Consider the following 16,756-nt stretch of genomic DNA (forward strand, 5'->3'; position numbering starts at 1 on the left):
TGAATGATGATTTAGCCTACTATTAGTTTCTAGGTCATTCAGTAGGTGCACAAATGCAGGATGTCATAGGCATGTATGTATCACCACATATACATTCCTAGCGAATGATGCAGGTGCCATTTATTTTTCTATGATCCAAGATGGCGGATGCCACTTGGAGTGGTAATTAAAAAATTAGATTTCACTTGGGCAAAAGCACATTTTTGAAATTAGAGCACCCAGCCGCTACCAGGCGCTCCAAAAAATGTAAAGATAAAAGATTTTAAGGACTGCATGGGCATGAGGGAAGCAAATAAGTTGCGGTGGTGGGAAGCAATTGGGATCGGGCAAAGGGAGGAAGGGACAAGGGGCATGTGGGGGACTAAATAAAAAAAAGTGAGGAGGGGTGGGGAGAGCAACAAAGATCATGTGGTTGGGGACAGGTGTTGAACATTATAGCAGCATACGAGGGACAGAGCACAAGAGGGATGAGGCACTTTCAGGCACTGTGTACCCGGACTTCTCAAAAAACTATATGTGGTATCAGGCAGTAAGTCCCTTGCACTCTCACCATACTAAAGACCCTGCCAGATTGAGCACCTGTTCTCACCAAAGAACATGCACGATCAGCCAGTGAGTCCCTGCACTATTCACCAGACCACACGCACTGTCAGTAGGCACCAGCACTTACCCTCAGATTATGTGCAGTGTCAGGTAGTGTGTCCCTGCACTTCTCACCATGCTACTGATCCTGATTGAGAACCTGCTCTCACCAGAGAAAACGCACCATCAGGTAGTGAGTCCCTGCACTTTTCACCAGACCACACGCACTGTCAGTGTGTACCAGCACTTCTCATCAGACAAAGTGGCTTCACGTCAGACCACAGGCACTGTTACTAGGCACCAGCACTTACCCTCTGATTATATGTGGTGTCAGGCCCTTCTCACAGTCTTTGCACTTCTCACCAGGCTACAGATAGATAGAACAGCAGTTCTCACCAGAGAACAAGCGCCCTCAATGTCTGCACTTCTCACAGGAGCACTGGCACCGCCAGATAGAGAGTGCCTGCACTGTTCACCAGACCACAAGCACTCTCGATGCGTTCTCGCACTTCTCACCGGACTGCAGATGCGATAGACGCGGAGCTCCTGCACTTGTCACCAAGGACCGTGCATCGTCAGAGTGAGCGCATATTCAAGATGGCAGACAGTAGCGTAGCTTGGATGTCATGAATTCCGGTGCAAGCAAGGAAGAAGGCCTCTTTCACTGCTGTTGGGGTAGTAAAACACAGCAATTAGCAGGATTCAAGGGGGCTCTGGGCCCCGGTGCCACTGCTCCTGCTGCACCAATGTTTGTTACGCCCCTGATTGCAGACATCTTGGTGCCTTCAGGGCAGATAGTTATACAAAAGGTGCATGGGTGGCATTGGTTCAAGGTGGGGAAGACGCAGTTTGAGTGGCGCGCGAACAAAGAGTGAGAAACCATAGGTGAAGGGAACTGACGGAAGGAAAGGGAGCGGGAAAGAGAAAACAGCACATTTTTCTATGTATTTTTTATGAGCTGTTTCCATTGCCCTGTTGATTTCCGGTTGCTATAAACAATATCTCCCCACAGGACAAAGAGGCGCGGGACGGTTTGCCAGCTGTCAATGGACGCGGTTTCTCAGACTCTAAAAAAGCAGGATTAAGAAAAACATGAGTTACTGATTTTCTGCCCAGGAAGGAAGGCAGGAAACTCGCAAAGTTCGGCGTGCCGCTGCCATGAAAACCAAGGCAACTTTTTCAGGTCTGGTAAAAAGCACTTTGGGGCGAGATAAATTCCCTTCCAGCGAGAGGCACTTCACACCCACTTAGAGCCCAGGTGGGCTACTTGTCCGCTGGGGATTAAAAGGGATGTCTCCTTCTCGTTACCAATAGGCGAGCCCGAAGTCCTATCAATACATGTCTTTTCCGTGTCAAGTATTTTGTCAAACAGAAATCCAGATGTGGACGGTGCGTTCCGTTCCCTTCTCTCTGTCAAACATTTATTTATTTTTATAAAGGGCATTTTTATATAGCGCGGACATTACCCAAAGGAACATTAAACAAGCATTTGGAGACACGGACAGCGGGAGGGGGAGGCGGGAACGGGACAGAAGCCTGAGCAGGCTGGGAGAGCCCAGAGGACTGAGAAGGCAGAGAGCCCACACGGATGAGCAGGGTGGCTGAAGCAGGCAGCAGAGAGCACGGATGACTGAGCAGGCAGAGGGGCCAGAGGGCTGAGTAGGCAGAGAGCCCACACGGAAGAAAGTAGGGTGGATATAGCAGGCAGAATAGAGGCCAGAAGCCTGAGCAGGCAGAGGGGGTCAGAGGGCTAAACAGACAGAGTATGTGTAAGGATGGATGAAGCAGGCAGCAGAGAGGACAGAAGCATTAGCAGGCAGAGAGGCTAGAGGGCTGAGCAAGTAGATCAGGGTGGATGAAGCAGACAGCGGAGAGCACAGACGCCAGAGCAGGCAGAGGGGCCAGAGGGCTGAGCAGGTAGAGTACATGTAAGGGTGAATGAAGCAGGCAGCAGAGAGGACAGAAGCCCGAGCAGGCAGAGGGCATGAGCATGGAGCAGCAGTGTGGGCAGGCAGAGAGCAAGGGACCACACTCACTGTTGCATGAATTCATTCTCTGCATTTCTTTCCCTCTCCGCCTCCCAGAGTTGTACTTGTTTGCAGCGGAGGCGTGAGCCCGTCGTGAGTACCCACCAGTGTTACCGTGCGAGTACCCGCGGCTCGGGGACGGTCTGTGAGCCTATCCGGAATCCAAGGAATGCGGGGTGGCCCTCGAGAAACAAAGAACTGGCAGAAAACCCTTGTAGGAAACACATTCCCCCCGTGCCCGCTTCAATCGGGAATAGATTTCTCCGGACTTGGTGACTGCAGCCTCGGCACCCTTCGTAAAACAAAGAGGTAAACGACATAAGACAGGATAAATGTACCGCTTGAAGCATTCCATGGACAGAAAACAAAGACAACAGCAACGAGACACACGCAAAGAAGTAAAACAAACAGAAACACGACATGAGACAAACGAGACACGCAAAGCGCAGCCCACTCCGACAAAAACAGCTCGAAAAAGAGGGGCGGGAAAGGCACGGACAGCGGGAGGGGGGGCGGGAACGGCAAACGGCAAGAAAAAGCACTCACCTGGACTTCTTCCAGCGGCGGTTGGCCTGCAATGACCAAAACAAACCTTCCCCCCCCAAAAAAATAGGAACCGCCCACCACCGCAATGACGTTACCAAAGGGGCTGGATGAGAAAAAATCTCAGGAACGCCCACGAGTCGCCTCGCAGAATGACGGACGCCTTTGTTTTCCAATGGCTAGCCTCCATTTATGGAGCTAGCCAATGGAAACAGAGGCGGGACAAAGCCCACATACTGCAAAACAAAAGATTTCGCCAGCGCGAAACGCTGCTTGCGCAGCTTTCGACAGGTGAAACCTAAAAAAGAAGTGGGGGATGCTGTCACCGGACGTGGCGTCACAACAGGAAGTGACATCACGAAAGGTGGCTCCCAATCTCGTCCCAGAGAGGCCAAAAAGATAAAGTCCAACTGTTTGGCAGGGGGGACGGCGTCCACCCTGTAAAATAAGTGGGGGGACCCCGACTCCAGCCCTGCTGCCACCTCACAACATTATATGAATACCACACACTGCTAGCCTAATGTTATACAGTGTCCTCATAATACCGAGCACTGCAGCCACGGCCCATGAAGGTGAGAGCAGTGAGGAAGTGGGCCGGGTTAGGGAGTTCGACGGACGATGATGAGGAAAAACAAATTATTTATTTAATTTCCCTCGTCATCGTCCTTCGAAATCCCCCTTCTCCCCCTCCTCCCCCCCGCTCTTACCTGCCGTGACTGCCACGCACCACTGTCAATCAAAGTGTAATAGAGTAATGGCCCAAAGCCACACAGACCCGGACCAAGATCACAAAGCACCAGATCAAAATCGCAGTGCATTATAGATCGAGGTCATTGAGCCCCAATACAGGACCATACTGCAGAGGGTTATTTTAAAGCACCACGGGCCTAGATTTAAGAACATGTGAGAAAAACGTCTTTCAACCAGGTATAAACATTGCCTCAATATTAAACTAAAACTACTCTCTCTTGCAGCTATTTACAGAAGCATTACTACTGAGTGTCTTTAACTGTACATTTCTATAGCTAACAGTGAGAACCAAACATCTTTTATGTCAGTTCTTCAAATAAAATACGTTTTTACCAAAGGCCCAATGATTAATTTGTTTACATAAAGGTCAAAATGTCTGCTTCCGTTTGATAATTGTCACTTTACTGCAATTTTACCATGCCGAGTCTAAAGCAACGAGTGACTTGAGAAAGGATTAATGTAGTAATTCTTACCTGCATTAACGTATAATAAATTCCAGCCAGGCCATGAGCTGCTCCGACATATTGCTTGTTATGCCACTGGTAGAGCAGAGGACAGCGATCAGTCTTACGCTCATCCTTAGATAAAGTTTTCCCAGACTCAATAATGGCATCTACCAACTGTAAGACAAATACAATAATGACATGAGTTAAATTATTGTATATCCAACTGTTTTATTTTAGAGTGTTTGCCATTTTATGTTATTTATAACTTTAAGATTAGGAAAATCTGATATTAACACATTAGAAAGCATATGAGTTACACTTTCAGTGGGTCGTAAATCATGATCATCATGCAGGTAATATTTTCAGTTATGCACAAATATTGAAATCGGAATAAAAAACAACTAATGTAAAGTGGAAATAAATTAAAATCTATAGCATTCAGAGCAAATAGAGAGAAAAGAAAGAATGCATGAAATATTTGCTAGGACCTTAATTAGTTGGGTTGAAAACCATCAGTAAAGCACTGTGAAAATGAAATGCTGGATGTTCAATATAATGATCTATTCCAGACGCTAAGTAAATTCTCAACTGCTTTATTGATACATGCAGACTAGCCTCCCATCTCCTTAAGTCCCTAGTAATAACTTCTTTGTCCAGATTTTTTTATTCTTTCTTAAATTTGCATACACCTGCAAAATGGTTGCATCTCCCACATTCTTTACATTGCTGTCCCATAGCTGGACGGACTTTTTGATGAGGAAACTGAAATCCACATCTGTAGCATATTCTTTTTTCCTTGTGAAGTGTCTCCATTCCTTTTCCACGGTTTACTTTTAGTGACATATGTCTCACTTGCTCAAAAGTTTTTATTATTCCTTCGCCATATTCGTGGCAGGTTTTTCAGCACACAGTTATGTTCTTGCATGCCCAAAACAAGTTTTTTTCTGAACTTCTTTGAATTGCAACCTTGTATAATTCTTAGCCTTATTGCTTCTTCTTTACTGAATTTGTCAAATTCACAAAATGTTAACTATTTCTTAAGTCTGGTACCAAAATCGTCCATTGTTTCATCTTCTTTCATGAGTCCTTTCTGGGTTTCATTCTTGCTCTGGAAATGTAGTTATTAAATCCTCTACTTCATCTCCTACAAGATTGAGTAGCAAATCCTTTGCCTGCTCATCAGTATGATTTTTACATATTGCATTTAAAAAATGTTCAAACCTCCTTGTCCATTTCTCCCATCTTTGAGCAACATTCTGTTGTTCTGAGAGATCAAAGTGTAATGGCCTCCTAAAAACAGTACTCAATATTTTTCCTGCATCATTTTCCCCATCATGCATGTCAGAATGCATATTTATTGTTGTTTCTCTTTCTGTTGACATTACTGTTTATGTTGTTGTGTTTTTGTTGAATTAACCCTTTAATTGCTGCTGTCGGCCAACGGTCGTCACGAGCGCTACCTCCCCAGTGCTGTGCACGACTGTTGGCCGTCCGGTCAGCATTCGTTCTCCGAACGTTCACACTGGGCGCTGAATGTTCGACGCTGGGAACGGGTTAATATATTTTAACTTAGTGTTGTTTCTCTTTCTTTATTTGCAATGCGTCTATCAGTGTTTTAAATAACCAACTCGTTTTGTGAGTAACTTCTTTGCAATTTATTTATTATGAGACACACATGTAATAGAGCTGTCTATATCAGTGTTTTAAATAACCAATGTGTTGCTATGTTGATTATGTGAACTTAAATAACGTAGATATAGCTGTGCGCATCAGAATTGAACAGATCAAATGCGCAGATCTCCAATGATCGCAATGCCTGACTTTAAAATGGCTGACGTGTGTGACGTGCATCACGCATGCGCAAACTTGAAACTTGGTGAAATGGACATACGCGCATGAGCACTTAATTGTCTCCACTTTTTATTCTTTTCTTCAATTAAGACAAACACGCACTACATTAGTGCAGTGCCACACTCACCATGCTCCGGTGGGGTCAACTGACATGTCACTCACCGCGTCTTCAATCGTCAAGTGCAATCACTTCAATCTTGCCTGTGGTTTACTCTCGGAGACAGTGCCATAACTCGGATACAGATAAGAGCTCTCTTCAAGCAACAAGCATTTACAATGCAATGGTTTCACCTTTGGAAAAGTTAGAGCTATTGGCATTGTAAATGACAACATTTGTATTTATGTGTTGGTTTTGAAAACAGATAAATAAATGGCATTGTCATTTACATTGTCATTAGCTTAATCTCTGCAGTCACTCTGCAGTCCCTAGCACTCCATAGCACTCCCTAGTCACTCTGCACTCCATAGTCACTCTGCACTCCCTAGCACTCCCTAGCCCTCCCTAGTCACTCTGCACTCCCTAGCACTCTGCACTCCCTAGCACTCCCTAGTCACTCCCTAGCACTCCCTAGTCACTCCCTAGCACTCCCTAGTCACTCCCTAGTCACTCTGCACTCCCTAGCACTCCGCACTCCCTAGTCACTCTGTACTACCCAGTCACTCTGCACTCCCTAGTCACTCTGCACTCCCTAGTCACTCTGCACTCCCTAGTCACTCTGCACTCCCTAGCACTCTGCAGTCACTCTGCACTCCCTAGCACTCCCTAGTACTCTGCAGTCACTCTCCACTCCCTAGTCACTCTGCACTCCCTAGTCACTATGCACTCCCTTGCACTCTGCACTCCCTTGCACTCTGCACTCCCTTGCACTCTGCACTCCCTTGCACTCCCTAGTCACTCTGCACTCCCTAGCCACTATGCACTCCCTAGCCACTCTGCACTCCCTAGCCACTCTGCACTCCCTAGCCACTCTGCACTCCCTAGCCACTCTGCACTCCCTAGTCACTCTGCACTCCCTAGTCACTCTGCACTCCCTAGCACTCTGCAGTCACTCTGCACTCCCTAGCACTCTGCAGTCACAGTCGTAGCCATCGCGCCCATATACAGCGTCTTCCGCATCCCTGAAGAAGAAACATATAGTTATCACAGTACCAATAACTACACAAATTAAGGTGGGTGAATGACATTTAGCGAAAGGACTACGCAGCCATTTGTTGAAAGGAAACACGGAGGCTTCTGCCATGGCGCAGGGACGGTCTTTCGCACAAAGCGTATATGATTTATAAAAAGGATGGTGGAAATATCTGTACATTTATTGATGCAAATATACAAACCTGAAACATTTATGTTTGTGGCTAAATGGTGACACATATGCGATACAGTAAGCAATTCGACATTGAAGACACAAGTATCGAGCACTCCAATATCAAGAGCTTGCACATGCAGCTTCCTATACAACATTGCAAAGTGCAGAGCACGTAAGGAGCAAGGGCAACGGGCCTGCGATAGCAACCACCGGGAAGAGTCCCTCCGGCCACAAGAAATAGGCGGGTGCATGCAAGAGTGAGTACGAAAAAGGAAGACATTCCATTAACAAAATGTGTTTAAGATTGACGTGCAACACATGCTGTACCAGTAGTACGAAAATATATTGTGTAGTTAATTAAAACCATAATACGAAACGTTTAAAAGGCACGTTAAAGAAAGAGCTGAAGAGTACGTCCCTGCCATACCATCTAACGTGACTGACATGCTGTGTGTTTAACAGAAAGAAAAACTCTGGACTAAACTTTAATTGGAATTAGCAGTTTACGTGTGCAAGCTTAGGTACCCTGGTTCTTTGTGAGTCGGGTGTCCCTTGTTGTCCTTACTTGCCTCCTCAGTCAACAGGGATGATCTGTGGTGCTGCTGCGAAAGGTCACCGCTCAGGCATGTGTGCCCCCTGGTCGGGTGCCGTGAAGATGCAGCGCCTCGTGCCTCCAGGGTGGTGCTGACGTTCAACTACTTTTTTTTCCCTCTCTGATGCTCACCTCAGCAGGCTCCCTCGTGTGCGGGCGAGCTGCGCGTCTTACATTCTGCCCGGGAACCTAAGGGGGACTTTTGATGGACGGGCGAATTATCCTTTCATAAATGTTTACCAGGAATGGTTGTGAAAGGAAACCGTACGGCGATGACCTGCCAGGGAACTTAAGCGACCGGTTCAGCCTCAGAGCCTCACATGAGAAGTCCGTGGCTGCTCTGTGTGTTTTGTGACTTCACTGTTTTGAGAAGGATTTAATGCATCTTGTCAATCTCCTGGCAGTTCATTCGCAGAAGAAGTGTGTGTTTTATTACATGCTTAGTTATTTGATTGATTTAAAAAGTCCCTGTCAAAACCAACAGGCACCAAAGTCTTTTTTCCACGTGTCTACGTTGTTTGCCGCTGTGTTTATGGGCGAATGAATTCCTTGTGTACTTGTGCGGGGGTTGATACAGAGGAATATCTACCACCTGATGGGCTAAGGGTCGAGAAACTGAATTGCCACCTTCAGCAGCAAAGGTTTCCCTTTGAGCAGGTGGTATTCATGCCCACTTGGAAACATTCACACTTGAACCACGCTGAGATGTGTTGTGAATGAAGTACAACTGGAGTTGTGGAGGAATGTGGGCTTGACCGGGGAAGGGTAATGGCCGACTCACCTTCCCATACTGTTTATTTACACCACAAAATGTGCACCTCCTGGTAAAGTGTAGGACATCCACTGATGTTAAGATTATCAAATACATTGGAACTGGTTCAACAAGCACTGACAAGGCCAATAGATCTGATTTGTGTTTGAGTCTTGACTGAAATATTAACAAGGAAAGGCACGGACAGCGGGAGGGAGGGCGGGAAAGGGACGGACAGTGGGAGGGGGGCGGGAAAGGCACGGACAGCGGGAGGGGGGGCGGGAAAGGCACGGACAGTGGGAGGGGGGGGCGGGAAAGGCATGGACAGCGGGAGAGGGGCGGGAAAGGCACGGACAGCGTGCCTTTCCCGCCTTTCCAGAAGTTGATAGGAGAGTGAAAGGTCCAGCTGGACATGTGTTTCACAATAGAAGAATTTACCATATAGGCAAGCCTCCAAGGCTTTGGTCTCGGATAGACGCCCCCACCCCTCAGAGTTCTATAAAAAAATATGGTGTTTTGTCCCTGATCTGGCTCAGGCCTGTAGGAAAATACCAACTTTTTTTGACTGATGCAGCTGATCTTTTGACTCTGACGCTCTACTAACTAGGCCCCAGTGCATGAACTCTGACCCTTAAAACATGTCAAAATTGGCAATACTCCTAACTGGCATATTTAACTTACTTGCAAGGCCCTAGTATATAATACAAAGTGTACCTAGGGCCGGTTAGTTAAATGTCATTAGGGGAGTGCAGCATGCATTTTGCCACCACAAACGTAACCGTGCAAAACATGACTGCAGGCCTACTAATGTAGTTTGTCTATGCAATTTTAAAACTGCCAATTTCACTGTCAAAATAACCTCTTTTGGCAGGCCTAGACCCGATCAATTACAAAGACCTCTAGGGCGCATAATCTTGAACTTGTCCAGCTGGAGCATTTCCTGCCTAAATCAACAGTTCTCTCTCTTGATGTCAGAATCTGTCAACTTCGATCACCCATCACTCCAAGCTAGCCTATTTCCTCCTGTCACTGGAGATTGTCATGTCCGAAGGTTACTGTACCAACGGGATGCATCCATCCCTTTAATCTGACTGCGCTCAATCTTGGTCAGACTGAAACCTTTCTCAATTGGCACTTATCCTTTTATGGAGCTAATTGCATTTAAAACTTTAAAAACTTTAAAACTAGGGGGCGTGGCTAGCGTCAGGAATGGCAGCACACTAGCGAGGCTCCGGGACCCTCGCCGTATATCCTGCACTTATCCTGTCAGCTAAGCTGTAAATCTTCAACAATGAGGTGGACCCCCGGCCCCTGACTTCAGCGGCGATGAGTGTTGCTAAGAAACGTCTCGCGAAACGGCAAAAGAAATGAAACTGGGCTGCCGTGACTTGAATGCCGAAAAACATGGCGGCAGTCTAATGTGACGAGGAGAAGACGCAGTGATCTCCACAGGGAGCCCCTGGCTTTCCCAGCTCTCCTGCGGGGCAAAATACGAAGAGGTTAGGAGGATATGCCGACCGGGAGAAGACCCTCAAACCGCCAGCACTGCAGAAAGAGGCTTGGAGCGGCGTGCGGGAGTGCGGTGAGCCGCAACATGTGAAAATTGAGGCCCTGGCTTTGGCGGACTGCCGGGCCCTGTGAATCGGCGCTCTGAGCGTGGACACCCCTGAAGCTCGCAAGCAGCGGGCATTGATGCACATCTATTCCCCGCCCAGGCGAAAGTGAGAGACATTACCGTGTTGGGACGCCTTGGGCGGATGAAGCTACAGTGAGCTCGGGCGACAGGAGCTCCGAAGAAGTTCTCCCAATGTTGCGGTGAGGCCTCAGAAGCGCTAGCGCAACAGCATGCAATTCCGCGTTAGGGGAGACCAGAATCCCAACACAAAGAGCCATTTGGGGCCGGTATAGAGATCCAGCTCTTGTAGACCTAGAGGGCTCTGCTCACTGAATCCATGAAAGTAGTGCCCCCGGGCACACAGTGTGAGGCGGTGATCAGTATGAGAGACTCCTTTGATCTAGTCGGAGCTCTGTAAGGCCTCCAGGGCCCAACTTGGTGGCACAACAGAGTCTGGGGTGGAGGATTGAAACCTGGGCAGTACAAGGCAAGAGTTCATACCCCAAGAGGCCTGCAACCAAACGGCGTGCTGAGAGGTGAGGCGGCTGAGACACTGGGGACCATAACCCAGGAAACCCGACAGGCCGCAAGAGGGACGGAAATCCCCTCTGGGCAGGCGGCGGGGACTACTGGGCTCGGAGGGCCTGAATACACCGCCACAGTGCCGCCCAGCAATGGTGAGCGGAAAAGGGCTCAAACCAACGGTCCAAAACAAACTGTCCAAATTCGCCGAGACGAAAGCGGGAGGGGCAGGAAACAGTGCACCTAGAAACTCCAGACAAGCAGAAGAACCCCCAACCATAACAGGATCAAATGCTCCACGACATTATGCAGGCAATAAAGGGAATGCCTACATCCTTGGAAGCCCGTATTGACACGGTCAACATAGAAGTATCCCTTATCCAAGCAGACCTGTGCAAATGGAGTCCAAGGTAAAAGACCTGGAAGACAGGTCTACAGACCTTCATAAAGACACTTCTCTGCTCCAGCAGCAAATGAGCAAACTGCAGGACCACCACAACACGATGGAGAGACAACTGGATGAGTCCGAAGGCAGAGCACGTAGGAATAATGTACGCATTCTGGGTGTTCTGGAACGAGCGGGGGCGACAACGGATATCTTTGTAGAGGATCTGATCCTGAAGCACCTGCATCCCAAAAGACTCTCAAGCTACTTCTCTATTGAGAGAGCCCATCGTGTCCCAGGAGGGCGACCTAAGCCGGGGGCACCCCCGCGACCTATCATAGCCCGAGTCTTTAATTATAGGGACCAGGACGTAATACTTCAAACCGCACAAGCAAACCCTCCGCTCAAATTGGAGAACAATGTGGTCACATTCTTCCCTGACTTTACCACAAAAGTCTAAAACCAGCGTCCCAGCTTCCTAGCAGTGAAGAGAGCATTGCAAGACAGGGAGGTGAAGTACGCAATGCTTTTCCCAGCAAAACTCCAAATAGAATTGGAGGGCAAGACGTGGTTCTTTTCCTCAAAAGACGATGCATGGGACTGGATGGAGGGCTGGTGCTGAGTCGAAAAACCACCCAAAGAAAGGAATGGTGGCCTCCGACCTAATAGATCCAACCAGAGGACTGAACAAGGCGAGGATCCCACCAGTGCAGGGATGGAATCCACAACATGCAGCTGAAAAGATGACTTCCGGAACATGGAAGGGGACATACTGGCCACAGATAAGTGACTCAGAGAGTGTGAAGTGTGTAACAGGGACACATGGGAGTCTCACTTCCACCCAAGGGCTTGGGTATCTAGTGATTTGGTGTCTCTGCCCCGTGCCCGAGTACTACTATGAAACAGAAGAACGGGCACTGATGCGAGGGGGGCCGGACTCACACCCTCAGATAAGATTAATCAAATGCCATTTCAGCTTAGGGCGGTGGTAGGGCTGACAGCCAGCACGTATTTTTGGGGGGGGGGGGGTTGGGGGCAATAGGCACTCTGCCTGGTTGGGGTGTGGGTAGTTCAAAATCCACTGGCAGGAGGGCAGGGAGGGGGCGGCACAGGAGTTGTGTGAGGGGGATGGGGTTAAGGTTGTTGTGTGTTCATGAGTCACAAAGTGTAAAAAGTTAAACTTAATTACAGTCACTGCTATTGGCTATACAGGAAGAAAGATCAGGGCTTGCTCGGTTGTTTGTGCGCCCAACTATTTGTGAAAATGCATGCATGGATCGCAACGACAGCGAAATATAAGCGACAAGCCCTGTGGTCATGCCGAATGCCCCTGTCTTTAAACCCACCATCAGTATGATAACAGCTAGGACAGAAACATCACTTCCTGTGCTGACATGGAACATGTTTGGGATGGGGACAAAATCAAATAAGGTATAGTGCAACACTACCTTAAAAGACAAGCCCTCGTAATAAATGCAAAGCTCTCACATGATGGGGATATAAGCTACTGATTCATGCGGACTATCCTTCAGGATCCCGAGGGACGGGTATCCTGGTTAGGAAGAGTCTGACACTTACACCAACCCGTACGTGGGCTGATCCAGGGGGCAGATTTGCAGTCCTAGAGGCACAATGGGAAGGGAAAGCCCTTAATGTAGTCTTTGCGTACCTCCCGCTGGCACCAGGTAAAGGAGAACTGGTAGCCCTGGGGAAAATTATAGTGGACCTTCCCGTGGGCACCCTGATTTTGGGGGGCGATTTTAATAAGGCAAAGGAAGACCAAAGGGATAGATATCCACAACGACCTCAAGCACGACTCCCTACACGTATGGCTGAGTTCACAAAGGCCATGGGCCTCACGGACATATGGTGATCTCTACAGCCAGATGGGAAACAATACACTTACTACTCTAACGCACACAAGAGCATGTCCCTCATTGACTATTTTTTGATGCATTCAGTAGATATCTTTCACTTCCTCAATCCTCATGCTCAACCGAGAGGCATCTCCGATCACTCTCCGGTGTGGGTCGAACTTACATACTTCAGCCAATGTCCGCGGGCCACCATAGTCCTTAGTCCATGGCTGCTTAAAATCCCAGATGTCATGGCAAATCTGCTCACACAGACCGTTAATTACTTCAAAGAAAATGTTGGGTCAGTAGACTCAGCACAGACCATATGGGAGGCCTTTAAGGCAGTACTGAAGGGGCAGGCACTGGTGCTAAAATTGGGCTCTAGTAAAACATGACAGCAACTGATTTCACAATTGGAAAGCAAATTCCAACAGCTGGAAGAAGATAACATTAGATCTCCCACAGATACAGCTATACACCAACTTACGATTAAACAGTTCAAATATAGGACTCTAGGGCAGGAACACAAACTTTATATACTCAACACTGGCTGTATAAAATGGGGGACAGGGCTGGGAAACTGTTAGCTTCGTTGGAGAAAAGGGAGCAGGGGGAGAGATGGGTGCCCAGACTGACCCTCAATGGAACTAAACATATCTCAAACCCACAAGATATAGCAAACGCATTTGCAGACCATTTAGAAAAGATATACACTCCATCAACAACATACAAAGCAGAGGACTCCCGTCAACTGCTTGTGGATATTCATTTGCCTACACTCTCAGAAGAAGACAGAGATTCTCTAGAAGGAGAGCTTACCGATGACGAAATTCAAGGGACATTAACACTATTCAGTCAGGGAAGGCGATGGGACTGAATGGGATACCTATGGAATTTCCGAAAATGGTCGCATGCTACACTGCGCCACATCTGCAGGCATTGTATGACGAAAGTTACGAGAAAAGGGGCTTTCCAGAAGATCAACGGCTGGCCTCTATAGCAGTTATCCATAAGCTGGGAAAATCCGCCCAGGACTGCGGCTCTTACAGGCCGATTTCTTTAATTAACGTTGAAGCGAAAATCTGTGTGAAATTGCTGGCATCAAGTTTGATCCCAGTGATTCCATCCTTGGTTTACCCCGACCAATCTGCCTTCATGCCAGGGAGCATTTTGGCGCTAAATATACGTCATCTTCACAATGTTTTAGTGTGACAAAAGTACATAGAGGAAAATACAGTGGTGCTATTCTTAGACGCCTCCATGGCATTCGACTCTATCGAATGGCTGTTTCTGTTTGAAGTCCTGAGACACCTGGGATTTGGCCTGAAATTTTTGGGTTGGGTAAAACTGTTATACATGGGTCTGTGGGATCAAGTACGGGTTAATAATCATATGTCCAGAATATTCCAGCTAAAGAGAGGCACCAGACAGGGCTGCCCCCTATCCCCCCATATTTTCTCCTTGATGCTGGAACCATTGGTATCCTGGGTGAGAGGGGATGAAATGCTCAGAGGGTTAAACTGGGCAGAAGGGCACGATAACCGAATATCGCTCTATGCCGATGATATCCTGCCATATCTCGCATCCCATATAAGTCCCTACACATAATTTTAAATCTTTTAACGAACTTTGGGAAATACTCTGGGTATGCGATCAACTGGAGTAAGTCGATACTATTCGTCTTTTGGGCCCGGTTCCATGCCTCCCCGGGATGCAAAGTAGAAGCGGCCATGGACGGATTTCGATACCTCGGAGTTTATATAAACCCGATTCCCAAACTCTTCTATGATCGAAACCTAGCGGCACCTTTGGACAGATTGTGAAATGACGTCAAACACTGGAGATCCTTGCCTCTATCTTTATTGGACCAAGCTGCACTGTTTAAGATCTTAGCACTTCCACGCTTTCTCTATATCCTTCAAAATTGTCCGAATATGGTTTGAGACGCCTATTTCTTAAGTGTGGAAAGTGAGGTCAGTACGCTACCATAGAACGGAGGCTCACCTCGTGTAGCGATGCGAAAGCTGACTAAGGGATGGTACAACAGGAGGATCACCCTCTTTGATGTGAGACTCTACTATTGGGCCGCACAGTTAGAAGTGGTAAACCACTGGGTATATCGTTCCTCGATGGATCTGGCCTACATGCTGGATAGATATCAGATGGGCAAAGAGGGATATATGGGGGCGCTATACACGAAGGCCTGAAATGGCAGGTACAGCGGCCCAAAGGCCCACAAAGTAGCGATATGGCACCAGGCGACTAAACGCCTCGGGTGGACGGATGTGATGACCCAAGCCACACCATTATGGTTCACCCAGCAACTAGGACTACTATGTAATCAGCCTGGGTTTGATAAGTGGGACACCATCAACATTTCCACGATAGGGGACCTGGTGAAAAAGGGTAAAATCCTTAAATTCGGGGAATTAAGGGAGAAGTACGAACTAGCCCAAGGGGAGATCTTCCGAAACTTGCAGATCCGACATGCCCTCACTACAGCACTTCCAGATATGAGTAAGATACCGGAGTCGTCCCCCTTAAGAGATCGGCTACTGGATGAACCCATTTTAAATAAAGCCATATCGTTAACATACAGGAAATTGTGTAATAACTTACCAGACCCATTCCGCATATTGGGAGAATAATGGCAGACAGACTTAGGACCCATTGACGATGAGGACTGGCAAGCGGTGTTAATGTCCCCCAGGAAGGCGGCTATTACTCTCCGTTTCTGCCTGATCCAACAAAAAAATGAGCACAGATCCTATCTCACTGGGATTACACTAGCGAAAATAGGTTTGAGATCGAACACGTTATGCCTTCGTTGCTGCCACCAGGAAGCAACCTTTTTTCATACTATCTGGGACTATCCGTTTATACGACCCCTATGGGAAAGGGGCCACAACGCACAACCGAGAGGCACTTGGGAAGGCACTCACCCTTACACCACAACTTGGCCTACTTATTATATGGGAAGGTACTGACCTCACGGAGGTGGAACAACAACTGACCACATTGGGCTATACTCTAGTGAAACATGAAATCGCCAAGAAGTGGGGAGTTGCAGAAAGACCCTCTCATCGGGTATGGGCAAAGGAATTAGACAAGTGCATGATAGCCGAGAAGGAGGTTTTTAAATCAAGAGGGTGCCCCAAGAAATGGGACAAAAATCGGGTAAGTGGAATGAGTATTGAGGGAACTGTGTCTTTCCCCAACTGTGGAATTGGACCTGCAGCAGAATATGGCACAATCTCTGGAACTACTGCGACTGAATTATTCTTTTGATGTTATGAACGTGCTTGACAGATGGCTGTATTGTAGACTAACCAAATTATGTGACTTTCAATGTTTGAAAATAATAAAAATATATTTTAAAAAACGAAAACTTTAAAACTTCAAAAATTCACATCTTAGGTTCCACTTTAAAAACTCATATCTCAGGTTCCATTTATTGGATATTTGCCATTGTGGGGTCACTTTGTTTATTAAATTAATCTCTGGTTTTATTAATTGAAATGCAATTTTTATT

The 16,756-nt window shown here is 47.4% G+C and overlaps 1 protein-coding gene across 1 annotated transcript in view; it reads right to left on the reverse strand.

The window, feature by feature from the left end:
- Nucleotides 1-16,756, reverse strand: part of LANCL2 (LanC like glutathione S-transferase 2) — a 233,402-nt gene that overhangs the window by 106,505 nt on the left and 110,141 nt on the right. Inside the window, exon 6 of the mRNA XM_086941734.1 lies at nt 4,376-4,522. Within this exon, the coding sequence (XP_086797860.1) occupies nt 4,376-4,522 (147 nt within the window). The remainder of the gene's footprint in view (nt 1-4,375; nt 4,523-16,756) is intronic.

This window comes from Lissotriton vulgaris, chromosome 10 (assembly GCF_964263255.1).
Source record: "Lissotriton vulgaris chromosome 10, aLisVul1.2, whole genome shotgun sequence".
NCBI lineage: Eukaryota > Metazoa > Chordata > Amphibia > Caudata > Salamandridae > Lissotriton > Lissotriton vulgaris.